This window comes from Podarcis filfolensis (genome assembly GCF_964270895.1).
Source record: "Podarcis filfolensis genome assembly, chromosome: 17".
In the NCBI taxonomy this organism is placed as follows: domain Eukaryota; kingdom Metazoa; phylum Chordata; class Lepidosauria; order Squamata; family Lacertidae; genus Podarcis; species Podarcis filfolensis.
Window position 1 is genome coordinate 19,138,912 of NC_139621.1, and position 25,907 is coordinate 19,164,818.

The 25,907-nt window shown below is 44.3% G+C and overlaps 1 protein-coding gene across 1 annotated transcript in view; it reads left to right on the forward strand.

Annotated features, from left to right (window-relative positions):
• Nucleotides 1-25,907, forward strand: part of LOC310752344 (atrial natriuretic peptide receptor 1-like) — a gene marked incomplete at its 5' end in the record, with an annotated part of 98,188 nt that overhangs the window by 59,209 nt on the left and 13,072 nt on the right. The window contains 9 exons of the mRNA XM_083592453.1: nucleotides 2,104-2,251; nucleotides 3,012-3,098; nucleotides 5,072-5,215; nucleotides 9,614-9,735; nucleotides 13,619-13,760; nucleotides 17,257-17,305; nucleotides 19,437-19,541; nucleotides 22,843-22,962; nucleotides 24,606-24,699. Of these exons, the coding sequence (XP_083448579.1) occupies nucleotides 2,104-2,251; nucleotides 3,012-3,098; nucleotides 5,072-5,215; nucleotides 9,614-9,735; nucleotides 13,619-13,760; nucleotides 17,257-17,305; nucleotides 19,437-19,541; nucleotides 22,843-22,962; nucleotides 24,606-24,699 (1,011 nt within the window). The remainder of the gene's footprint in view (nucleotides 1-2,103; nucleotides 2,252-3,011; nucleotides 3,099-5,071; nucleotides 5,216-9,613; nucleotides 9,736-13,618; nucleotides 13,761-17,256; nucleotides 17,306-19,436; nucleotides 19,542-22,842; nucleotides 22,963-24,605; nucleotides 24,700-25,907) is intronic.

The window sequence follows — 25,907 nt, forward strand, 5'->3', positions numbered from 1 at the left end:
TTCAACTTTACTTGCAGTAACTTATAGATGAATTAAAACATAATATTTATAGTTGCATGCTTCTCCAAGCATGGGCTTACAGTCTTTTCTTTTACCTTCCAAACAACTGTATTTTCCTCCCTTTCCAGAGCTCAGCACTCAGCCATCTGCATCTCAGTTAGGCCATACCTTGCAGCTCCTATGGGAGATTTCCACTTTTACCTTCTCCTGCAGCTTTGCTCTCTTTCCTTCAAGCAGAGGAGAAGCACTCCAATACTCCATTTAACTTAGCAGTGTCCACAGTGGATTCTATAACACATTCATCTTGTTTTACATAAAATGGAGTTTCTCTTTCACTAGATACCTCCATGTGACCAACGCTAGCCAATCACACGAGAGCTACTTCAGAACTCTCTAGAATTCAGTTACCAACCAATCAAATTTAAATACATAGTAAAGCATGCAAGCATTTACAATTTCGGTGAATTAAATTACTATACTTAACAGCTTTGGGCTGTGGGGAGCATCAAATATTACCAAGGTCTGCCCCTGTTTGGATGGCTTTCAGTTATCACCTGCTCCTAAACCTTTGCAGGAGAAGAAATTTCAGCAGCTGCTAGTTTATTAAGCCAGAAGTGGCATTCGATACCATCTGGGAAGCCCTCTGAAACCCACTATGTAGCCTGCCTTTCTTAAGTTGATGGAGGGGGGGGGGATGTCAACTTTAAACATAATATATCATTTTGAGTATGAGTACTTCATACAAGAGTTTATGGTTTTAATGTAATATATTAACAGCACTTTCCGTTCGTGATTTGATTCCTCTTTTTTCAATTATTTGTGGATTTGTTTTTTGGTTTTGATGAGACTTTGCTGCCCTCCACACATCAGAGACCCAGCTAACGAACTTGTTCTGCTGAAAGCTAACAAGACCAGACAAAACTGTTAGTGCTACTGTCAGCATGGATCTAGCAAAAAAAAACACCCCAAATTGGGAGGCATAAATTTAGCATTCAGAAAGGATAAACAGGCAAAAGAGATGATAACACTGTTAATTAAAATATCTGGAAACGTAGACATAAATATGCAAATCTGACAGGGAAGAAGTAGCGACGGACAGAGCTGTGCAGAAAGACGAAAAGATGAAACAGTAAAGAAATTAGGAAGCTAATCTTGGCTTTTATAAAAAAATAATTATGCAAAGCCAAGTGTTTCATCATTATATTGAGTCTGAAAAGTGTGTGTGTCAAATAACCCAGATGGCTGCAATAAAATAAATTCTGATACCTTATCTTCACTGTATTAAAAGCATGACAGCCAAATGATTCAGAATGTTAACTGTGTATGTAAGCCAACCTTTTAAAAGTTTCAGAAAACTATGCAAACCCTTCTATACGATGGGTCAGCTCACCATCAATCTTCGGCACACTGCTAGCAGTGAACAAACACTCAAATGGTACTCTTCCTTGGCGATCACTCGTAGCCGAGTAAGATTGTCTTCCATAATCACAGTCTCAAACGTGAGTCCGTAAGTGACTGTGCAGGCCAATTCTGGATCCACATGTCCTTGCACAGTGGGGACATAGGTTTCCAGGTGGGAGTTGATCACGGTGAGGGTTTGCCAAATATGCCTTCCTCTTAGCGCGTTTCTCCCTTGCGTCCTGAGTTCGAGCGTCTTCAAAACCCATGGCACCTTTGGTAAAGGCTGTTCTCCAGTTGGAGCACTCGCAGGTCAGAATTTCCCAGTAGTCAGTGTTTATGCTACAGTTTTTAAGGTTTGCCTTGAGAGTATCTTTAAACCTCTTTTGTTGTCCACTGGCATTACACCTTCCATCCTTAAGTTGGGAACAGAGTAGTTGCTTTGGAAGATGATCAGACATCCAAACAACATGACCAATTCAATAAAGTTGATGTTGAAGAACCATTGCTTCGACACTGGTGATCTTTTGTGATTTGCCTTGAGAGAGTCTTTGAACCACTTTTGTTGACCTCTCCTCAAATGGTACTAGAAAGGTACCAGCAGAGCAAACAATTTGCAGATTTAATCCTGGGATCATAATAATGTTCAAGTATTCTCACCAATGTGCATTCAACCAACCTACATCTAATTTCCTGTTTCATCAGAATACATGGCAAGGACTGCAATGGGGAGCAACCTGAGTGTGCCACTTCGACCCAGCGCCTCCAGTACCAGCTGCCTCACGACACTGAGCTCCTGTACAGCAGCTGCCAACGCTTCCAAGATGAACTATTTTACGCAGACGGGGATCTAGTAGGTGTATTTTGCAGTCCTTTCGCTCTATTCTATTACTGCAACATGGGAAACTGTCTTATGCTGAGTCAAGCCTAGGCTCCGTCAAGCTCCATAATGAGGCTGCTGCGTCAGACCAAAGGCCTCCCCAGTTCAGCTTCCTGTTTCCCACAGTGGCCGAGCAATTGCTGTCATGAGAAGTTCATAATTTCTCCCTGGTGCCAATGGGAGATCTCCTCCCAATGCAAATAATGCTTCCAGCAATGGGATTTTCCTCAGGGGAGGAAAGCATCAAATTCTCCCCGCTGCAGTGACCCTGGTAATTTTTGTTCCCCCACAGCTGCTGCTATTTGCATATTAAATACAAAGGCACATGATGTCCAACGTGGTTTGGCCAGCCGCCGTTAAGCTCACTAGTGACTCAACTACATTAGTCAAAAAACGGTGTTTTGAATGCATTATAAACATGCAACACCAGATGTCACTGGAGAGTAAAAAAAAAATTCTATGCGATTTTCCATAGCGTTTTTTTTTCCTAACTTACTTATAGTGGTTTTTTTCCTCTGTGTCGATCCACCCTAGGTGAACTATGGCTTGTTGCCACCTCTCAGCCTACCTCACAGGGCTCTTGTGAGGATAAAAGGGAAAAGGAGAAGAACAATGTATTGTGTGGGTTTTTTTGCACCACAGATAATATAACTGTAATAGATAAATATACGGAGGGGTTGTGGGTTTTTTATTTACTTCTGGTTGCTAAACAACTGTCTTTGCCTTCTTCCAGTGATGGTAGAACAGTGGCCATCAAGAAAATAATGAACAAGACGTTTACTCTCACTAGGACCATCCGTAAAGAAGTCAAACAAGTAAGGTAAGCTACTTTTAAAAGCGTTATGGGTGCCTTTATAGATAATGCACACAAGTGTGCGCTCCTTAAATTTGAATTCACTATCCACTTGTTTCAAAAAGTGAACTGAGACCTATATTGCCTTTACTGGCATGTTTAACTGTGTGTTTCAGGATCAACTAGACAACCTGTCCTATGATATCTTGTATGTGCTGAAGGCATGCTAAGAAGTCCTTCCCACATCCCTTATTGTTTCAAAGCCAGCAGCAGTCTCTGAATGGCTGAGAGAAACAGGGGTGGACCTTGGTAATATGCTGCCCCATTGAGGCCATTTGACACCCTTTCCCCACCCCTCACAGCACCAGCTTAATCTGGGTTTGAGGAATTTATTTCCCCAGCCACTCTGGGTGCCTCCCAACAGAATATTAAAAACATGATAAAACATCAAACCTTAAAAACTTCCCTAAACAGGGCTGCCTTCAGATGTCTTCTAAAAGTCAGATAGTTGTTTATTTCCTTGGCATCTGATGGGAGGGCGTTCCACAGGGCAGGTGCTGCTACCGAGAAGGCCCTGTGCCTGGTTCCCTGTAGCTTCACTTCTCGCAGTGAGGGAACCGCCAGAAGGCCCTCGGTGCTGGACCTCCATGTCTGGGCTGAACAATGGGGGTGGAGACGCTCCTTCAGGTATAGAAATGTGGGCCTTTTTTATGGAGCGGGGAGCGGGGGAGAGACAAAAATAAATACTTAAATTCTCAGGAAATGAACCCATGTGACAGAAGCCAAGAGTCCATGGCGTGATCTTGAGCCATGTGGTCAAATAAGAGTCCCTTCTAATAAATGAGAAAAAGGAAAGACTTCACTACCAGTGGAACCTCCCACAATCGGTTTCCCATTTTGGCTCAATTCTTTTTGTCTCCATCTCTATCTCTCTCACTCCTCACATATCCCATTCCTCTCTCTGCTGCTCAGTCACAACTGCTCAGAAGTTCTGTGGGCCCTCTAATGATCCAGGAGTGGCCAACATGGTTCTCTCTTGATGATGTTAGACTACAACTCCTATCATCCATTACCGTTGGCAACGTTGGCTGGCGTTGATGGAAGCTGCAGTCCAGAAGCTTCTGGGGGACCTCACGTTGGCTGCACCTGTGTCCAGTGCTTTTAAAAAAAAAATGTTTAGGGGTACTCTCATTTTCCTACTCATATTGAAATACTGCCCCTCAATGGGGCCAAACTTACCGTATTTTTCGCTCCATAAGACACACTTTTTTCCTCCTAAAAAGTAAGGGGAAATGTCTGTGCATCTTATGGAGCGAATGTGTTGTCCCTGGCAGTGGCGGAGCTGAGGACTTTGGTTACCGGAGCGGCGGGGGTGTGGCACATCGCCCGTGTGAGCATCCTAATGGTGGCACCCGCGCGAGGGGGTGGGGAGAGGCGAGGCGGGGAAAGAGGGCTTTAGAACACTCTTTAGAGTTCCCTCCATCTGAGGGGCTCTGTGACTTGCATGAGAGCAGCCAGGAGCCAGCTCAGAGGGGGATCTTTCTCCCTCACACGCTCTGTCAAATTGAGACGGGGAGCTTTTTTCTTGCTTTCCTCCTCTAAAAACTAGGTGTGTCTTATGGTCAGGTGCGTTTTATGGAGTGAAAAATATGTGTACCCCTGCGTCCCCCCAGAAAAAAAGCACTGTGTCCATCTATAGCAGCTTTTGGGAGCTAGGACACACACACACACAAATTTACAGACCAATCCTATGCATATCTACTCAAAAGTAAGTCCTGCTGAGTCCAATGGAACTTACTCCCAGTAAGTGGGTTACAGGCTTACATATGGTTTCGACTCCCAAAGCGACTACTTCACAGTGGCTATGGAGTTGTTCTGGGGCTCAAGCCCAAAGTCCCTTCTCAAGGAGAGGCTTCTCCTGCAAGGGAAAGTGTTCAAAATGCAATGTTGTGTTCTTAGAAAGTATATGGCACAACCCAATTCCTGCCTGCTTCTCACAGAGAACTGGACCACCCAAACCTCTGCAAATTCATTGGAGGCTGTATTGAAGCGCCAGATATTGCCATAATCACGGAATACTGCCCTAAAGGAAGTTTGACTGATGTGCTGCTCAATGAAGACATCCCTTTAAACTGGGGTTTCAGGTGAGAGAAAGGTGACAAAGGTGGATGTCAATGCTGGCATTTTCCTCACAGTTACTACTTGGGATGAGTGAAATCTGTCAATTTTGGGTTCTCCTTCTCTCTCTCTCTCTCTCTCTCTCTACCCCCTCCATCTTAAATTTAGTTCTGCACCTCAGTTTATTTGTTTGTTTGTTTTAATTCTCATGGAAGTTCACCCACATTTTAGTCCAAATTTATTCTGATATGTGATTGTTTATTGTGGAAGCTGCCTTGTAAGGGTTTGCGTTCCTGACACCCCCAAAATTGGTGAGCTCTTTTAAGGAAGTCACCTAAATTGTGGAGCTTTTTTTTAACCAAGGTTGTTGAGCCAAAGTTGTATGAAGGAGAACTGGGGACACCCCACCCATTGAAAGGGCCAAAGCCGGCATGTTCAGAATACCTGGAGAGAGGGGCGTGTGCACGAGGGAACAGTACTGAGGAAGAATCACCTGGCGACCCACCGGCCATCCTGTTGATATATATCAGGGGTCAGCAAGGCTTGCCGGGCATGGGCCGGATCACTCCCGCAGAGATCCTCCATGGGCCAGGCCAGTGCAGCGCGACAGCAGCAATCGCATATGTGCATGTCTGTGGCGCCGGAAATTGCTTCTGCGCATGCCCAGATGCCCAAAATCACACCTGTGCAGAAGAAATTTTCAGCATCTGGGTAGGTGCAGAAGCAACTTCCAGTGCCGCAGAAGAGAGTCGGTACCAAAAAAATGCAAACCATGTCATACCTCACCCCAATATTCTCTCAGCATCCTGAGTGGCTGGTCTTTATAGGCTAACAGTAAGATGGTTTCTGTTCCCAACAGAAGTAGCATCAGCTTTTGTAGATTAAAAAAGGAGAAAAGAATCCATCAGAGTTCCTGCATCCCAAGGCAGGTAGAAATAGGTGAGCAAAACAGGGAGCAGGTCTTGCAGTACTCACAGCAAAATTTCTTCCTTCCTTCCTTCCTTCCTTCCTTCCTTCCTTCCTTCCTTCCTTCCTTCCTCTCTTTCTCTCTCCAATTCAAATCAGTTCTTTATATCGCATGAGGGAAAAGAGAAGCTATAATGTATTACAACAGCATTTATAGAATGAGAGTTTTTTATATATTTTTAGAATCCATTATATTAAAGTGTTAATAACAGAAGACAGTATTTGGCGGGGCAGAGGTTGTCTTGCTGGTGTGATTTGCATCATTCCCTTCATGGACAAATTCTCGACAAGAAAAAAAATGTAGCTGCTATATTGATATGAGATAAGATTATATATAGATGAAATAACAACAAAGCCCTCACTGACTTTCAGACTGATAAGAAGGTATGTGTAATCATTTCACCAGATGGTGTTTTTGATAGAATATGGGATTTTAATTACAGCGAGGCATCATTAGGTAGATAAGATGCCAGTGTGATGCTGAGCCTGAAGTGATCTTTTAAGAGTGACTGACAGAGAGAACCTTACTTTGGGATCAAATTGCTGATTAGATTTTTTGCGTGTGGGTAGGGCCATAGGGACGCGGGTGGCGCTGTGGGTTAAACCACAGAGCCTAGGACTTGCCGATCAGAAGGTTAGCGGTTCGAATCCCCGTGACGGGGTGAGCTCCCGTTGCTCAGTCCCTGCTCCTGCCAACCTAGCAGTTCGAAAGCACTTCAAAGTGCAAGTAGATAAATAGGTACTGCTCTGGCGGGAAGGTAAATGGTGTTTCCGTGCGCTGCTCTGGTTTGCCAGAAGTGGCTTAGTCATGCTGGCCACATTACCCAGAAGCTGTACACTGGCTTCCTTGGCCAATAAAGCGAGATGAGCTCCGCAACCCCAGAGTCGGTCACGACTGGACCTAATGGTCAGGGGCCCCTTTACCTTTACCTTAGGGCCATAGTACAACTTTTTTTCAAAACAACAACAAAAAAACAACAACTGCTGTGCGTTGTTTAGGGCAGGGGTAGTCAACCTTTTTATACCTACCGCCCACTAATGTATCTTTCTTGATGGTAAAATTTCCTTACCACCCACCAGTGCTTGATGGAAGGAGGATTCAGCTTGTGCCGTAGAACCCCCTACCGCCCACCTAGAATCCTGAAATGCCCACTAGTGGGTGATAGGGACAGGTGGACAACCCCTGGTTTAGGGACTAAAGGCTCCAGCCACAAGTTCCAAGAGGTGCCATCAGCTAATGTCTTTTCTTCTCTGCATCTCAACAGTAATGTCTAGTGAAAGAAGATGCATGGTATGATCATAAGAACTCACAGAAATCATAGAATTGTAGAGTAGGAAGGGACCCTGAGGACCGTCTAGTCCAGCAGTTCTCAACCTGTGGATCCCCAGATGTTGTTGGACTACAACTTCCATCATCCCTGAGCTCTGGCCTTGCTAGCTAGGGGTGATGGGAGTTGTAGTTCAACAACATCTGGGGACCCACAGGTTGAGAAAGGCCAATGATGCCACCCCCCTTGGTATTCTCTCACTACTTCTTTGTCTACGGCTTGTGAGGGGCAAAGAACGGCAAAGAAAATCTTGTGGGGGCTGATGAGAGTTGGGTTTCTATTCCTCTCACTGTGCACATATTGTGTAGGATTGGTTCATCACATGTCGGTGTTATGCATTCCAGCACCGACTGCTGGAATCATGGAAGCAGATGTTTACTGTACTCTGTTTCTGTTTGTTTTTGCTTTCACTTCTGACTTCCCTCCGAGGAAGACCAGAGAGAGGAGACATGTTTTCTTTTGCTCTGCCTTATGCTTAACAAAGGGACGCAGGTGGCACTGTGGGTTAAACCACAGAGCCTAGGATTTGCCGATCGGAAGGTCGGCGGTTCGAATCCTCGCGACGGGGTGAGCTCCTGTGGCTCAGTCCCTGCTCCTGCCAACCTAGCAGTTTGAAAGCATGTCAAAGTGCAAGTAGATAAATGGGTACCACTCCGGCGGGAAGGTAAATGGCGTTTCTGTGCACTGCTCTGGTTCGCCAGAAGCAGCTTAGTCATGCTAGCCACATGACCTGGAAGCTGTACGCCGGCTCCCGCGGCCAATAAAGCGAGATGAGCGCCGCAACCCCAGAGTCAGCCACAACTGGACCTAACAGTCAGGGGTCCCTTTACCTTTATGCTTAATAATGTAGCTTAGTGCTTACAACCCAGCCTAGCTCTGACTGCGTTTCATCTCTGCTGGACTCTGGATGTGTGCTCAGTGTGTCCAAGGCGTGAGTCACTATAAATCGTCGGGGAAGGCTGTCGGAACTCCCTAGAGCTGTACGCTGATGGGAGGAACAGGCTGGAAACGTTCCTGTTGTTTGCCTGGGGGTCGTCCATGCCCCCAGCTGACCCGACAGATCGGTCCCCCACAAATACTCTAGATTACTCCTCCAGATAGCATTGCACATGGAACAATGCAAGCCTAAGTTATCAGGAGGCATGTGTAAGGGATCATTTTCAAGTACACTTTTCTAGTTTGGCACCATAGAAACGATCCCCGAAATGTAAGAAGGGGCTGACCTGGTGCAAGCAGGAAGTGAACAAGAAGAGCAAACCATCTGTGGATTTGAGGGGGCATAATTATTGAGATGTTTCGTGGAAGCCATACTGGCAGGCCCTATTGGATATGCGATAGGAATTTTGAGGTCTTAGATATATATTAAATGTTCATAAGTGTACCAACCAAGCACATACATAGATCAGCACAGCAAGACCGACCTGGAACCATTTTGATTCCCAAACTGTCCCAAACTGACCAAATGTTTTCTCTGCAAGGTCAAAGGAAAATGGAAAAGCCTCCCCATTGTCTTTTCCTTCACAAATCCTGTCTTAAGGGTATGTCTGTGTTTGAATAGGGTGTGAGCCTGTGACCTGGCCCAGGAACTAAGTATTTATCATTACAAAAGACTGGCCAGGCTCCCCAGGCAATCCAATCAAGTAACCTGCCAGACAGGAGATAAACAATGACAGGAGAAAAACAACATTCAAATTTCTGTTTTAAGACCGCCTCTTCTGTGATGTATGTATGATGTTTCTGGGGGTGGTCTTGATCTACAGGGTGGCAATTTCAAAAGTCTTTATAAAGCCTTGCATGCCATTTTTCTGGGTCCCTCCTCTCTCCTGCGGGTGAGGGGAGCACCCTGTTGCAACAGATCAATAAAGATCAAGCTTACTAGTTGCTTTGCTTCTCAATATTCTCTGGTTGGCCTCTGTTATTCTCTCCTACCAATAGGGAACCTATGTAAGGACTCTATATGGGCTCTTGGATACCCCATAAGGGAAAAGGGCAATTTTTGTTTACAACAGATGCAAGTCAAAACATCACTGCAATCTTTGCCCATTTGTTTCACGGAGCTCTTGAAGTGTAAGTCTAGCCCTGTGGTTTAGTAGGCCATATTAACACCGATTATTATCTCCACCACCTTAGGCTTTCTTTCGCCACAGACATTGCTCAGGGAATGGCGTATCTTCATCAGCACAGGATCTATCATGGGCGATTAAAGTCCACCAACTGCGTCATTGATGACCGCTGGGTTTGTAAGATTTCAGGTAAGCATAACAGGAGCAGTTCTCTCTGTGCTATGGAAAAGTACGAGTGGCTATTGCCTTATTATAGGATAGTGCTGCTGATGTCCTCGCGGTCGCCATCCCCACATCTCCTGAAAACGACGAATCTATGTGACGTTACATTGCAAATGTCAAATGGCTCAACTTAGACCCACTAGCAACAAACATGTCTTCAGGGTGATTATAGAGAGGGGTTGTTGTTTTATAATGCACGTAATGTTTATCATATTGAGTGTAGCACCTTAAGTGCTACACTCAATATGCCAGCAAATTTGGAAAACTCAGCAGTGGCCAGAGGATTGGAGAAGATCAGTCTACATCCCAATCCCAAAGAAGGGCAGTGCCAAAGAATGCTCCAACTACCGCACAATTGCACTCATTTCACACGCTAGCAAGGTTATGCTTAAAATTCTACAAGGCAGGCTTAAGCAGTATGTGGACCGAGAACTCCCAGAAGTGCAAGCTGGATTTCGAAGGGGCAGAGGAACCAGAGACCAAATTGCAAACATGCGCTGGATTATGGAGAAAGCTAGAGAGTTCCAGAAAGACATCTACTTCTGCTTCATTGACTATGCAAAAGCCTTTGACTGTGTCGACCACAGCAAACTATGGCAAGTTCTTAAAGAAATGGGAGTGCCTGATCACCTCATCTGTCTCCTGAGAAATCTCTATGTGGGACAAGAAGCTACAGTTAGAACTGGATATGGAACAACTGATTGGTTCAAAATTGGGAAAGGAGTACGGCAAGGCTGTATATTGTCTCCCTGCTTATTTAACTTATATGCAGAATTCATCATGCGAAAGGCTGGGTTGGATGAATCCCAAGCCGGAATTAAGATCGCTGGAAGAAATATCAACAACCTCAGATATGCAGATGACACAACCTTGATGGCAGAAAGTGAGGAGGAATTAAAGAACCTTTTAATGAGGGTGAAAGAGGAGAGCGCAAAATATGGTCTGAAGCTCAACATCAAAAAAACGAAGATCATGGCCACTGGTCCCATCACCTCCTGGCAAATAGAAGGGGAAGAAATGGAGGCAGTGAGAGATTTTACTTTCTTGGGCTCCATGATCACTGCAGATGGTGACAGCAGCCACGAAATTAAAAGACGCCTGCTCCTTGGGAGAAAGGCGATGGCAAACCTAGACAACATCTTAAAAAGCAGAGACATCACCTTGCCAACAAAGGTCCGTATTGTAAAAGCCATGGTTTTCCCAGTAGTGATGTATGGAAGCGAGAGCTGGACCATAAAGAAGGCTGATCGCCGAAGAATTGATGCTTTTGAATTAAGGTGCTGGAGGAGACTCTTGAGAGTCCCATGGACTGCAAGAAGATCAAATGTATCCATTCTTAAGGAAATCAGCCCTGAGTGCTCACTGGAAGGACAGATCCTGAAGCTGAGGCTCCAATACTTTGGCCACCTCATGAGAAGAGAAGACTCCCTGGAAAAGACCCTGATGTTGGGAAAGATGGAGGGCACAAGGAGAAGGGGACGACAGAGGATGAGATGGTTAGACAGTGTTCTCGAAGCTACGAACATGAGTCTGACCAAACTGCGGGAGGCAGTGGAAGACAGGAGTGCCTGGCGTGCTCTGGTCCATGGGGTCACGAAGAGTCGGACACGACTAAACGACTAAACAACAATCATGTTGTATAGGAGGTTCTCTTTGCTGTTTCTCACAGCCGTATTGTGAACACTCACTGGATAACGGAAAAAAACAAAAAAACAAAACCCCAAATGTTTGGCAGATCAAACTCAAAGGGAGCTGAAGGAACAGACTGGCAGATACTATGCGCGTAGATAATAATGTTCAAAGTGCTTCACATATACGAATAATCCTTGCAAGACTGCTATAGGGTAGATGATCAGAACTATTATCTGTGTATTGCAGATGTGGGGGGCTGATGCAGGGAGACAGTAGCCTGTTTTAAAATTTTTTTTAAAGATATTTATTAAGATTTTTTAAAGTATTACAATAAAATGAAAAAAAAACCAATAACAAAAATACAAAATAAAAATAATTAAAAACACACAAATTTTCCATTGCTTATTTTCCTTTAGCCTGTTTCCCAAACCTCCTCATACCTCCCTTTTTTGTATTCCACCTCAAATTGTTGGTTCAGCAAATCCTTACCATTATGTTTTTACCTATTTATAACCCTTTTTTCATATTCTCTTAAAGCATTACAGCTGGAAACCACTTAATTTCTATCCAACATCATTCTAACATTCGTTAATTTTACAATATTAATGAATATTAGAATAGATAATCTTTAACGAATAGATAATCTTTAAATTTCTTCCAATCTTCTTCCACCGACTCTTCTCCCTGGTCTTGGATTCTGCCAGTCATTTCTGCCAATACCATATAGTCCATCACCTTCATCTGCCATTCTTCCAAAGTGGGTAAATCTTGTGTCTTCCAATACTTTGCAATAAGTATTCTTGCTGCTGTTGTAGCGTACATAAAAAAAGTTCTGTCCTTCTTTGGCACCAATTGGCCTGTTTTAACGTCTGCCTACTGAGCTTGTGATACAGACAGGTTTGGAACCAGGGACTGTCAGGTTTGCCGCTCCTTCTCATTCAGCCTGACGCACAGATTCCAAATACATCTTACTCCCTAGTGAGTGTGTTTAGGATTGTAGCTTAGCCACTATATTACAGTAGCCCTTGGGCTGTATGCAGCATGTCATGTACATCATTTGATTTACCACTTTAGTCACATGTACCCTTGGCTAATTAATGAGTGGCACTTAAGAAACTAATTAATTAATTAAAATATCACGTCAGGACTAGCTCTGCTCCCCGAGTGATGCTCCCCAGCTGTTAAGATCTGCTCAGTAGGATCTGTCATAGATTAGACCCTTAGATGTTGTGCATTTGTACCAAGAAGGTTGGTGGTTCAAATCCCCACAATGGGGTGAGCTCCCATTGCTCTGTCCCAGCTTCTGCCAACCTAGCAGTTCGAAAGCACGCCAGTGCAAGTAGATAAGTAAGTGCCGCTGTGGTGGAATGGTAAATGGCGTTTCCGTGCACTTTGGTTTTCGTCACGATGCTCCATGCGCCACAAGTGGTTTAGTCATTCTGGCCACATGACCTGGAAAGCTGTCTGTGGACAAACGCCGGCTCCCTCGGCCTGAAAGCGAGATGAGCGCCACAACCCCATAGTCGCTCATAACTGTCCAGGGGTCCTTTACCTTTTACCTTGTCATAGATTAGACCCTTATATGTTATGCATTCCAAGGGAATGAGCTAGGGCTTTTCCAGGGAGACTTCCCTGGCTCCATTCCCAGAGAGATTCAGGCAGGGAGATGAATCTCATTCTGCCTCCCCATACCCGGAATTCAGATAGCAGCATTTGCAGCTTAATCTATTTGGGCCCTTGGTTATGTTTGGAGAATAGCCCTCCTTTCTTTTAGCCACGGTGACAGCCAATCAGATTTAACTATGTGACACCAGCCAAGAAGGCAAACCAAGCTAGTTCAGAATGACAGCATGTTAGCTGTCCTGTACAGCCCATTGCGAAGCGAGACAGTCAGATGTTCATCCTTACTGAGTGACAGCTGTCGGATGCGGGAAAGGGCTGGCTGCTACTGAGAGAACTCTGAATGTGAAATGCTGATGCTGAATATTTAAAATGTGACTAATATTCTGACATCCAGGGAATTTGCTCTCATCCTCATGTCCGGAATTTGCTGAGGAGAATTCATTTCAGCTCTAAACTGAATCAGCCCATTTCCCAACTGAGAGTGTTGAAATGAACATCTCCTGTGGCACTCAGTTCAAAATAATGCAAAACAACCAGGGGAAATTTCTGATCCTTTTTTTCCCCCCTTCCCCTCCTTTGCTTCTCCTTGTGTCAGACTATGGCTTGCAGTTCTATAGAAAAGAAGATTATTTAATGGAGTCCAGTGTTCCTCATAAGCACTTCACACAAATATATCTGGCACCTGAGGCTCACGCCACACCAAACTTTGAACCAACTCCAGTTGCAGACGTGTTCAGGTAATGAGGATCATAAATGGATCTCCCCCACACCCCTTTTTCATGTATAATCGAAGTAAACTGTGTTACTATATGACGGGACAAACATGGGGGGTTGCTTTTTTGTTGCTGGAATTATTCGCTGTTTTGCAAATAATCTGTGACTACTGTACTCCTGTTTTGGGACGTGGGTGGTGCTGTGGTCTAAACCACTGAGCCTAGGGCTTGCTGATCGGAAGGTTGGTGGTTTGAATCCCCATGAAGGGGTGAGCTCCCGTTGCTCGGTCCCTGCTCCTGCCCACCTAGCATTTCAAAAGCACATTAAAGTGCAAGTAGATAAATAGGTACTGCTCCAGCAGGAAGGTAAACGGCGTTTCCATGCGCTGCTCTGGTTCGCCAGAAGCGGCTTAGTCATGCTGGCCACATGACCCGGAAGCTGTATACTGGCTCCCTCAGCCGGTAAAGCGAGATGAACACCACAACCCCAGAATCGTCCGTGACTGGACCTAATGGTCAGAGGTCCCTTTACCTTTACTGTACTCCTGTATGACAGATTATTCTTTCATAATCACACTGTCCCATTCTCTTTCTCTCATTCAAAGCATTACTTCTGTGCCCCCATCAGAACTTCACGAGGCCACACAGCAGAGCTTTTCCAAGTTTTTGAGGCCTTCTCTAACTCTGTTTCCCCCAGATGATGTTACTGATCAAGTACCATCAGTTCTAGCCAGTATGGCCAATACAGCCGTACCTTGGAAGTCGAATGGAATCTGTTCTGGAAGTATGTTCGACTTCCAAAACGTTCAGAAACCAATGCGCGGATTCTGAATGGCTGCAGAAAGCCAATTCCTGATTGCAGGAAGCTCCTGCAACCAATCAGAAGCCATGCCAGACGTTCAGATTCTGAAAATTGTTCAAAAACCGGAATACTCACTTCTGGGTTTCGATCTTTGGGGAGCCGATTTGTTCAGGGGCCAAGGTGTTTGAGATCCTAGGATTTGACTGTAGTTGAGGGGGTTAGAAGTTGTAAGATAAAAGCTTACATCTAAGCCTTCAAGCATGGTATCCGAGCTGTTTTTAACTAGCAGTCTTATGGGTTCTCTGCTTGGTCTGCTTTTATTATTCCGTTGAGTCTCCTTCTGTGTTTTTTTATTGTTCTGTTTTATTTATTGTTAATATTATGAATAGCTATTCATCGTCCCAGGAGCAGCATACTCATTTTTCAAAGAACTAAACGACGTAGACTGAAGTGGCACAATCTGGGATCACTTGGCAGCATGAATAATTTGTCCCCATTATGCCAGGCAGTTCTTCAACCCTCTGAGGCCATTTTGGGGAGGAAGAGTTTAAACTTAACAAAAACACCTGCGCTCGGTGTCATCTGTTGCATGTTTTGCACCACAGCCTGATATGTGTTTCTTCAGCATATCATCAGACTGGCCTCTTTGGAAGTGTGAAAATGAGTGTAATGGATCAAGTCCTCTAATGTTTGATCCTCTTTTAGCAATACATCAAGCTTAATTCCCATTTAGCAAGTTTCAAAGGGGTTTCGCAGATGTTTCATCTTCTTAGATCTAATGTCACCAGATGCAAAAGAGGACATGGGCTCCTGCACCTTTAATGGTGTAAATTGCATGACAAACTAAAATCCCCTCTTATGCATGACTGTTAGAAGTGCAGTCCTTTTTTCACCTGCATGGTGATGACAGTAATCAGTCTTCTGATTGTCAGCTGGAGAGTACATCCACTGGGCAATTTCTGAAGGTTCCTGGAGGCAGTTCTAGCATGTGGTGCTTTGTTTTACATTTATACAGTGGTACCTTGGTTCTCAAATGCCTTGGTACTCAAACAACTTGGAACCCAAACAGTGCATCCCTGGAAGAAAGTGTTCCGGTTTGAGAACTTTTTTCAGGAGCTGAACATGCTCCGTTTTGAGTGCCACACTTCTGTTCTGAGTGTTACACTTCTGATTTGAGTGTTACACTGAGCTCTGTCTGTTTTTGCTATTTATTTTGCATTTTTGTTTTTGCGGCTCTTTTTTGTTTGTTTTTGTGATGGTGTGAAAACCAGTTCAGCAACTGAAGGATTGATTGATTGATTGATTGATTGTGTGACTGTAGTACATTGTTTAATGCTTTCATTTAATGGATCAATGGTCTCATTAGATAGTAAAAATCATGTTAAATTGCTGTTTTAGGGGTTGTTTTTAAAAGTCTGGAACAGATTAATCCATTTTGCATTACTTTTAATGGGAAAACACGCCTTGGTTTTGGAACGCTTTGGTTTTGGAACGGACTTCCAGAACTGATTAAGTTTGAGAACCAAGGTACCAATGTACTGGGGTTAAAGGGAACTTTATTTCATTAGCCATAGGGCATAACAATGTTATTTATAAGGAATGGGACCTGTACTTGGTTGAGTTCATTGAGCGGGAAGATGGCACACTATCTGAAGTAGACAGAACCACCTCACTATGCTAAATAATTGGCTTTCATTAATCTGTTCCTTCATGACTTATTTAAAGATACTAGCCCCAATCCACCTGAAAGTTGGCTGTTACTAAAGCTACAACCCTGTGCATACTTTCATAGGAGTAAGCCCTACTGAACAGAGGGGGACTTATTTCTAGGTAGATATACATATAAAGGTAAAGGTACCCCTGCCCGTACGGGCCAGTCTTGCCAGACTCTAGGGTTGTGCGCTCATCTCACTCTATAGGCCGGGAGCCAGCACTGTCCGCAGACACTTCTGGGTCACGTGGCCAGCGTGACAAGCTGCATCTGGCGAGCCAGCGCAGCACACGGAACGCCGTTTACCTTCCCGCTGGTAAGCGGTCCCTATTTATCTACTTGCACCCGGGGGTGCTTTCGAACTGCTAGGTTGGCAGGCGCTGGGACCGAACAATGGGAGCGCACCCCGCTGCGGGGATTCGAACCGCCGACCATGCGATCGGCAAGTCCTGGGCGCTGAGGTTTTACCCACAGCGCCACCTGCGTCCCTGATATACATATAGTTGTGCCTTAAGTTCCATTGAAATTAAGCAATTGTAAGCCAAAGTATTGTTGCTTTTAATGGGGCTTAATCATCATGGCTGAGTTTAGCCAGATGAGAGCTTTTTCAAAGTTGTCGCCTCTTCTTGGTAGTGGCCCCACATCTGTGGAATTAAATTTTGCTTGAGATTAGGCAAGCTCCACCTGTCAATTGTTTGAATGGGCTCTGAAGGTCAACTGCTTCCACTTTTCAAGACTGATCTAAACTGAGCTTTTATTCTTAGTTTACTGTGTCTTCAGGTTTAGCCTGGAGGATTTGTGCTGGCTTTTAAGATTATTACGAATTCCGGGTGTTTTAGAAATTTTTAGATAAGTTTTGCATTTCATGACAGTTGCTTAATTTCGTCTTCGCATGCTGCTTTGTTGAGTGTTTTCTCTTGAAAATTGGCTCCTGCATTTATAAACTAAACTAATCATTCTGTTTCCAATGTTCTGCCACTGGCAATGACTTATCTCCAATTTTGCAGCTATGCCATCATTTTAATAGAAATAGCAACAAGAAGTGACCCCACTCTGGTAAGATCTATGATGTCTGCTACTTGACTGTTCTGCTCCATTTGGGAATGATTTTGTGTGTTTAAAAATTGTAGGGGTTTTGTTTGTTTTTATAATTGTATACTTTATTGTTGTAACCTTATAAATCTTAGAAATCAATAATTCCAGGGTGTTTGGGGGGAGTTGGGATTGTGGGAGACTGCTTTTGGGGGAAATGGGCAGAGATAAGCAGTTAATTATTACTGAGTCCTCAAGTCCCCCCCCCAAAAAAATGTTAGATTTTTATATATTTTGTGCAAAATCTTGCATAATTTCCAAATTAACTTGACTGGTTCTTCGGGTAATTAAATATCTGCTTTTAAATACTTGAGAATTAGAGTGTTATCTTGGTTTTGTTATGCTGAGAAGGCCAGAATGTTTGAGTCACACACCCTTGCTTGGGTCATTTTAGAATACAGTGGTACCTTGCTTTATGAACTTAATCCATTCCGGAAGTCTGTTCTTAAACCAAAGCATTCTTAAACCAAAGCATGCTTTCCCATAGCAGCGGAGGACTCAATTTACACTCAACAGGAAGCGGAAGATGTTCCGCTTCCAAAGCAAAGTTCACAAACCAAAACACCTACTTCCGGGTTTGCAGCGTTCTTAATCCAAGTTGTTTGTAAACTAAGCTGTTCTTAAACCAAGGTACCACTGTACTCACAGATTAGTGCTTCTCTATTGACCTGTAAACCTTACCAGCGAGGTAAGGCAATCATGTTTGTGCTGGTCCCGAGGGTTAACCGTGCGGCGAGGTCCAAGTCCAATCCGAGGTCAAGGGTGCAGTATGGAGGCTGTCCGTCAGAGCTGAAGCTGGGTCCAAGGCAGGGAGTCGGGCGAGGTCAGGAACTCTGACAGAAGAGCAGGACAAGGTGCAGGCAGGAACAGGCTACCAACAATGTTGCTCCCGCAACCTGGGACTGGGGCTGACTGGCTTTTATCTGCCCCAAGGCATAGGGTGGCCCCGGTCCACAGGTGACTCGCCTCTCCTGGCCTGGAGGCAAGGACTCCTCCTGCGGGAACTTAGTTCCCTCCGCCTCTCTGCCCTGAGCCTCTGCAGCTCAGGAGAGGCTGGAGGGTTACCGGACCCAGAGGCCACCTCACCTTCCCCTGACAGGGCTGAGAGTGGAGCACCTGCAGGCAATGGGTCCTCCATCACCTCAGGAGCCAGAGCAGACTCAACTGGTGCCAGCACAGGTGAGGACCCTTCAGGCTCAGGCCCCAGCCCCGGCTCAGCTGGTTCTGGAGGCGGGAATCCTGTGCAGGCTGGGCTTCCTCAGGTTCAGCCTCCGAGTCCGAATCCCAGGCCATCACAGTGTTAATCGTTTACATGCTCACTTACCTTGAAACGAACAGCATTCAAGTCAAGAGCTGTTGAACGAATCTTCTTTTGTCTGAACTTGGGATGCCCTCCTGGATCCTATAACAGAACCTCAAACTATGTTGAATTTGAGGTGAGGGTTTTTGCAAGGTCGTGAGAAGTGCTAGAACGGGTTGTAGGAATTCATTGAAAAGCAGATTATAGATGTCTTAGGGTGGCCTGCTCCCAAAAGACTGAGATCTCCTCAGAGTTAAAAACTGGCAGTGATCTAACCCCCTTTTTGGGGGTTAAGGTCAAAGTTGTTGAGCTTCTTTGGGGGGAACCAGTGATCTACCGGTGATCTGCCACAGAGTTCCAGTGATCTACCTGTTGGATGTGCCTGCCTTAAAGCAACACACACACACACACACACACACACACTTTCTTGAACAAAAAGGGGCAATATGTGGAATTTTGCTGTGAATGAATGGCACCAATGACAAAACTGGCGATTCTAAAATATTATTACTGCTATCCTTTTATTTGTTTAATTTGTTGACTGCCCTTCATCTGTAGATGTCAGGGCTGTTCACAGCATAAAATGTATTATATAATAATAATAATAATAATAATAATAATAATAATAATAATAATAATTTATTATGACACCAATCAGACTGGCTTGCCCCAAAGCATGTGATTCGAAAGCTGATGTCTGTAGAGCATGTGACTCTTGCTGATTTCTGTTCTATGATTATAATCGCCTTGAAAATAAATAAATAAATAAATAAAGGCACTATTTGTGTTTTCCAGAAAGATGATACACAGTCAGAGGAATATTCTTTGTGCCCCGCTTTGACAGAATTAATATCAGAAAAATCTGAGCATGCCTGTCCCTGCCCTACAGAATATGTAGAGGTAAACCGAATGCTAATATACTCCTGTCTTCTTTATGGTGGAATTATTGTTGCAGAAGTGGACTGAAATTGCCAGCTGGGAACTGCCTTGGCCTGCTGCTTATCCATTTAATAGCAGCTTGATCTGCAGAAACCAGCAGGTGAAGTGTTCTGTGATGAAGAGATGAGCACTATCATCTGCTACTATTAGTGGATCAGGCTGCTGGGAAAAGTACAAGGGGTCTGTGAAATGTTTGGCAATTGTAGCAGACACGATCCACGATCCATGTTGCCCTTGAAAGAAAGGGAAGGTTTCTTTTTCGCTTAAAAACAAAACACACAGATGGAAGAAGAAGAAGGAGGAGGAGGAGGAGGAGGAGGAGGAGGAGGAGGAGAGGAGGAGAGGAGGAGAAAGAGGGAAGTTTCCAATTCCTCCTCCAAGACAATGTGTGGCTTTAATATTCCTTAAAAATAGTATTATTCTGACAAACTGAAATGTCAGCTTGTCTCACAAAAACAGAATGCAGTAAATGATGCTTTTAATATGCAGCTACTGGAGTTTTATGACTTCCTGTGGTTATAAACTGTCAGATCCATGATCGTATTTAATCGTCGTTATGATCTAGCTTCTACATTTGAAAGGTGGCTGTCAATGAGCCAAAATATGTGTCTGGAGGGGGGAAAGTCTGTCTAGTTTAAAAGAATTCAAGCGTCACCTTGTCATTTTAGTTTGTCTGCCTGGGAAAAAATAGATTCGGGAAAGCCAGGACCACTTCCCCCTCTTCCTTGTTTCCTTCAGATTACTCTAGAGCAGGGTCTCCAACTTTTTAAGACTTTTTTTAGCTGTTTAAGACTACAATTCCCATCATCCTTGGCCACTGGTCCTGCTAGCTAGGAATGCTGAGAGTTGCAGTCCAAAAACAGCTGGAGACCCAAGTTTGGGGAATCCTGCTCTAGAGTAATGACTTTGAAAGATCTAGCTACATTGTATCTGTATATCTTCTCCTATAGAGGGCACAACAACTAGCTAATTGAACTCACTTTTTTCCCCCAAAGTTTGATGATTATTGGCTTGTGGCAACACAGAGGTGGGCTTTTTCATCTGGTGGTGCCAGGGTTGTGGGATGCCCTCCCTGCTAAAGTAAGAGCGACGCCGTCAGTGTTGGCATTCTGAAGACAAGCATTCCCCTGAACTTAACTTCTGATTCTGTCATTTTCATTGTTGCACTTTTGAATGGTTTGTTTTGCATGGACAGGAGTCCCCCCCAACCCCAAGCGACCCCTGAGCGGAATAATGACTCAAGACAACGTGCTATGGGATTAAAATTATCCACAACTTTATTAAGTTTCAGATGCAGGGAGACCTTGGCTCATGCATTGGGTGTTTATCTTTCCCAGTCCCCAGCCAGGGATCTGGGAGACTTCAGGGCTATCCAGAACGTGTGGGGACTGGGCTGGCTCTGGAGAACATATATTCAAGCAGAGAGGGCCCCGCCCCCCCCGCCCCCGTTTCGCTGCCGTTGAAGGAGAGAGCAATGACAACCTCTCAGCGTATGGCCAATGCCTCCCCCCAAGACCCCTTTAAGGGGAACCCTGAGATCACCGCCCCAAGGGGGGGGTCACCACTTCACGCCCCCCCATTTAGGAAGATTGACCTAAAGGATTCCGCCCAAGGCCTGAAACCGCCAAAGTTGTGATGTTTTGCTATGGGAAAAGCAAAACCTGTCAATGCAGGAAAATTCCTTTCCGGCCCTTCAACAGCAACCTTGATGTAACAGCGCCTGCGTACCTGTGGAGAAGAGGTTAACCTGCAAAAGAAGACTTAACTGAGGGAGGGGAGGGTGGGAGAAGCTCTGGAGCCGACTGACGCTTCGCAGGTAGGATTCACCTTCTGTTGTGTGGGCAGGACGGTCCCTCCCCTTACCTGGCCGATCCCCTGGCAACGCCTCCCCAGGCGGGATTGGGCGATTGGCTGAGGTAGGTGGAGACCTCCAGGTTTCCAGCCTGGGGAGGATGAAGGCAACCCAAACTACCAGGAGCCGCACTGGGATCCGGGGGGGGGGGGGCTGCGCGTGACCACGCAAAATGCGCCCCCATTTGATGTGGGGAGCGGTCATTACTGTATATTTGAATTAAGGCTGTTTTAATGTCCCCATGGACCTGTTGCTGTGCATTTTAATTATGTATTGATTTTATAGCTGCAAGACCACTTGGGAGCCACTTGGACATACAAGTGGTATATAAATTAATAAACAGTAATAATACATTTTGATAAAGTGTTGAGCCTATTCTGGCAACTGGCGGTGATTAAGAGATGCTGACTGCCGGAAGCCAGAACCTCATTTGAACTGGAAGGAGTGACATACTATCCTGTATCTTTTTCTTTTTCTAAATTATATTTTATCAAATTTCCAAAGTTTCACATATGCACTTCAATACGTAGTAAATTTTTCTTTTCTTTTGTCAACTTCCCACCCCCTTTTATTTCTTCCCCTCTGCTGAACCCTACTTTCTATCTCTTATATCATAACAACAATACTATAATCTCTAATTCCTTCTGTTGCTCATAGTGCAAACCCTGCTTGCGAGTTCATACTATAATAGTTCTTTAAATAGTCCGAAAAAGTCTTCCGTTCTTCCATAAAGCAATCATCATTACGTTCTCTTATTTAACTGTTAGCTTCGCCAGTTCTGCATTGTCCATTTTCTTACTTATCTATTCATGTTTGGTGGGAACTTATTTCTTCCATTTTTTGTGCATAAAAAAATCCTAGCTGCTGCTGTTACATACATACAGTGCTTTTTTTCTGGGGGGTACGCAGGGGTGCGCATTTTGTGAATCTAAGTTTGGCCTCATTGAGGGATAGTATTTCAATATAAGTAGGAAAATGAGAGTACCCCTAAACATATTTTTTTTAGAAAAAAGCACTGCATACATAAACAGCTTAAACATCTTTTTTGGAACTTCTGTCCCCAGAATCCCTAAGAGAAAAGCTTCAGGGTTGTTTTTGTTTTTTGTTATAATCACTTTGAACATCTTTTTTATCTCATCATATATCATTTCCCAAAATACCCTTGCTTTCTTACAAGTCCACTACATATGAAAAAAGATTCAGCTACCTGTTTACACTTCCAGAAATCATTAGAAACTTTCTTATACACATTAGGCAATTTGTTAGGCGTTAGATACCATCTATATATCATTGCCATATAATTTTCTTTCAAAATATAGCGAGCATTAGCTTTCATATCAGCTTTCCATTTCAGCTTTTCCCATGCATCCCCTTCTATGTTATGTCCTAAATCTTCTTTCCTTCTTGCAGCTGATCAGGAGGTGTAGGAAGAGCAATCCAGTGCAAAGGCTTACCTTTGAGCAAGTCAGGAAGTTGCTGCAGAAGATGAACCCAAACAAAGTTAGCCCAGTTGACATGATGATGACTTTGGTAAGAATCGTTCTTAGTTGGACCAGAGAGGACAACTCTTGGATGTGCTTGAAGCACATGAAAACGTTATTTAGGAATTCGTATTCTGTGTCACTTGTTTGAAGACAGTAAGGTGGCAGTAAGGAAAGAGGGCATATGATTTTATGAATTAGCAAAGATTCACACCTGCCAATACCAAGGCATAGTTCCTCATCGTTATCTCTGTACAACAGACATTGTGCAGAAGCATTATGCTCATAAAACTAATGAGGATGTGAAGGGCGGCTACTTCTTGCAAGGGGGATCCAATGGACAGGAAAGAGGTTGCTTAACCATTTCTCTACCCACTGATACTCCTCTATATATGTTTAGGGGAGTTTTTAATGTTTGATGTCTTATCATGTTTTTAATCATTCTGTTGTGAGCCACCCAGAGTTGCTGGGGAAACCCAGCCAGATGGGCGGGGTACAAATAAATTATTATTATTATTATTATTATTATTATTATTATTATTATTATTATTATTAATTCCGGGCTATTTTAATAGTTCCCCACTCCATCCCTGCTTGTCTGTGAACTGGAAGTAAGTCTACCTCTGGCAGACTGGTGGAGGTTGCATTTGTGGGAGATAACTGCTAAGCATTGGAGAGGTTCAGCATTCCTCTCTCCTGTTTGCTGGTCCTCTTCAGGAAATGGACCTACATTCAGCAAACATGCTTAGGGGCATGCATTTCTCAAAGAAAGAGTGAGCATTGGTTACAGATACATGGGGGGGAAGGGGAATCTGATAAGTAAAGGAGGATTATACCTCTTTATTTTAAAATTTCCTTTTTTTTCATCATTCCTGTAGGCTCAGTTTCGGAGGTTTCTGGATAACTGTGGTTTTCTGATTTAAGGGAATTAATTGTCTGGTGAAAATCTGGTGATCAGTCATGATATGATAATACTACAACAATGGTGTTTTCTTATTATTAGTTTTAATACAGAAAAAGCCCATGGAATTATACACACATGCACAGACATTTAAAATAGATTTACAAATGTAAATGTCTGAGATCCAAAACAGTTCCTTGTAAAATAGGTTAATTCTGCTGCAAGAAACAGTAATTTTATCGTAAATGCTATTGGCTACCACTCAATCATAGATTACATTTATTAGAAATAGTAAAGGAATTTAAAGACATTTCCTATGGGGTAGATCCTGGATAGATCGAGTTAACTGTATACTCCACGGAAGACTTCTGTGTGGTTTACAAATATTAATTAAAATATTTATTTTAAAAATGCTAGTAAAAGCATACATTGAAAATGAGCTAACATAAACATGTGAAATATAAATAAAATCAGTAACCGTCCCTTCACATTACATGTACAGCTGGGGAAACACTGGTGTGCACGGGGTGGTTGTGTCTAAAAGCAATTTATTGGCTTTCAATTTGCAAATGCTCTCAGGCGTCTTTGAATCGTGACATTAGGATAACTCCAAGTTCGTTCTGTTTTATTGCTGACGGCTTGTGGGCCTAGCTATCCAAGGTTGACTCACAGGCCTTTGTGCAGAAGTCTGGTAGTAACATCAGTGGCTGGTAAATACAGAGTCCATTATCTAACACAGAATGTCTGACGGGGTTGCTTGTGTTGAATACATTTTTGTTCTGCCTACCTAGATGGAGAAATACAGCAAACACCTGGAGGTGTTAGTAGCAGAAAGGACTCAGGACTTGACACATGAGAAGCAGAAGACGGACCGCTTGTTGTACAGTGAGTGATTCGCACCAGTGGGAATACAGCTTATTCTGATATAAAGGTAAAGGGACCCCTGACCGTTAGGTCCAGTCGCGGACAACTCTGGGGTTGTGGCACTCATCTTGCTCTATTGGCCGAGGGAGCCAGTGTACAGCTTCCAGGTCATGTGGCCAGCATGACTAAGCTGCTTCTGGCAAACCAGAGCAGTGCATGGAAACGCTATTTACCTTCCCGCCGAAGCGGTACCTATTTATCTACTTGCACTCTGACGTGCTTTCGAACTGCTAGGTTGGCAGGAGCTCACCCCGTTGTAGGGATTCGAACCGCCGACCTTCCAATCGGCAAGCCCTAGGCTCTGTGGTTTAGACCACAGCGCCACCTGCGTCCCATATTCTGATATATGGCTTTGCTAAAGGGACTTCAGTTTTGTGAGTGCTCCCATCATGGTCCTGTCAATAGCCCGAGTAAGGAATTCAAGGCAAAAATCCAGGGCAGAGGTCCAAGGCACTCAAAGTACCTTCAGGACCTTGGAGAGCTCCAACGGTCTGGCTGAGGAAGCTATGCAAGCTATAAGGAGGAATTCAACATTGCCACAAGCATTTCAGCTTGTCAGAGAGAACAACCCTTCCTCTCCTCCTCAGAGCCAATTTTGGGGGATACCTTCTGGGAGGAGCAAGTGGTTGGTGACAGGCGGCAGGGGGAAGCCAGCCCAGAGCTTCTGCTAGTGGGACTCATTCATTGGCACCTGCCAGCTGTCTCTCTCCAGGCACTATGTGTGGGCTTATATATGTTCATTGGTCCTATAGGATAGTAAATCCCACCTCCACAGAGATGCTGGCTGATTGTTAAAAGGGTCTTCTCCCTATTTTCCCAGTCTTTGGCTTGTGTGGTGCTGGGTACTTGGCAGTTCTTCTCCCAAGGATGGAGATGGAGCCTGGTCTTCCTCTTGTTCCTCCATCTGATGGTGCACAGCCCCCAGGTTGCAGGTCATGACATTCAGTATGCATTAAGTGGCTCTTAGACTTTGTGGTATTGTGGACCCTTCTTCAAATGTGCTTGTTCATTGGGGATCATTTCCATATTTCCTCACCCAATAGCAGAAATGGGGAACCTGTGGATCTCCAGATGCTGCTGGACTCCATCATCCTTGGCCGTTGACCATGTTGGCTGGGGCTGATGGGAAGTGGAGTCCACAAAATCTGGAAGGCCACAGGTTCCCCATC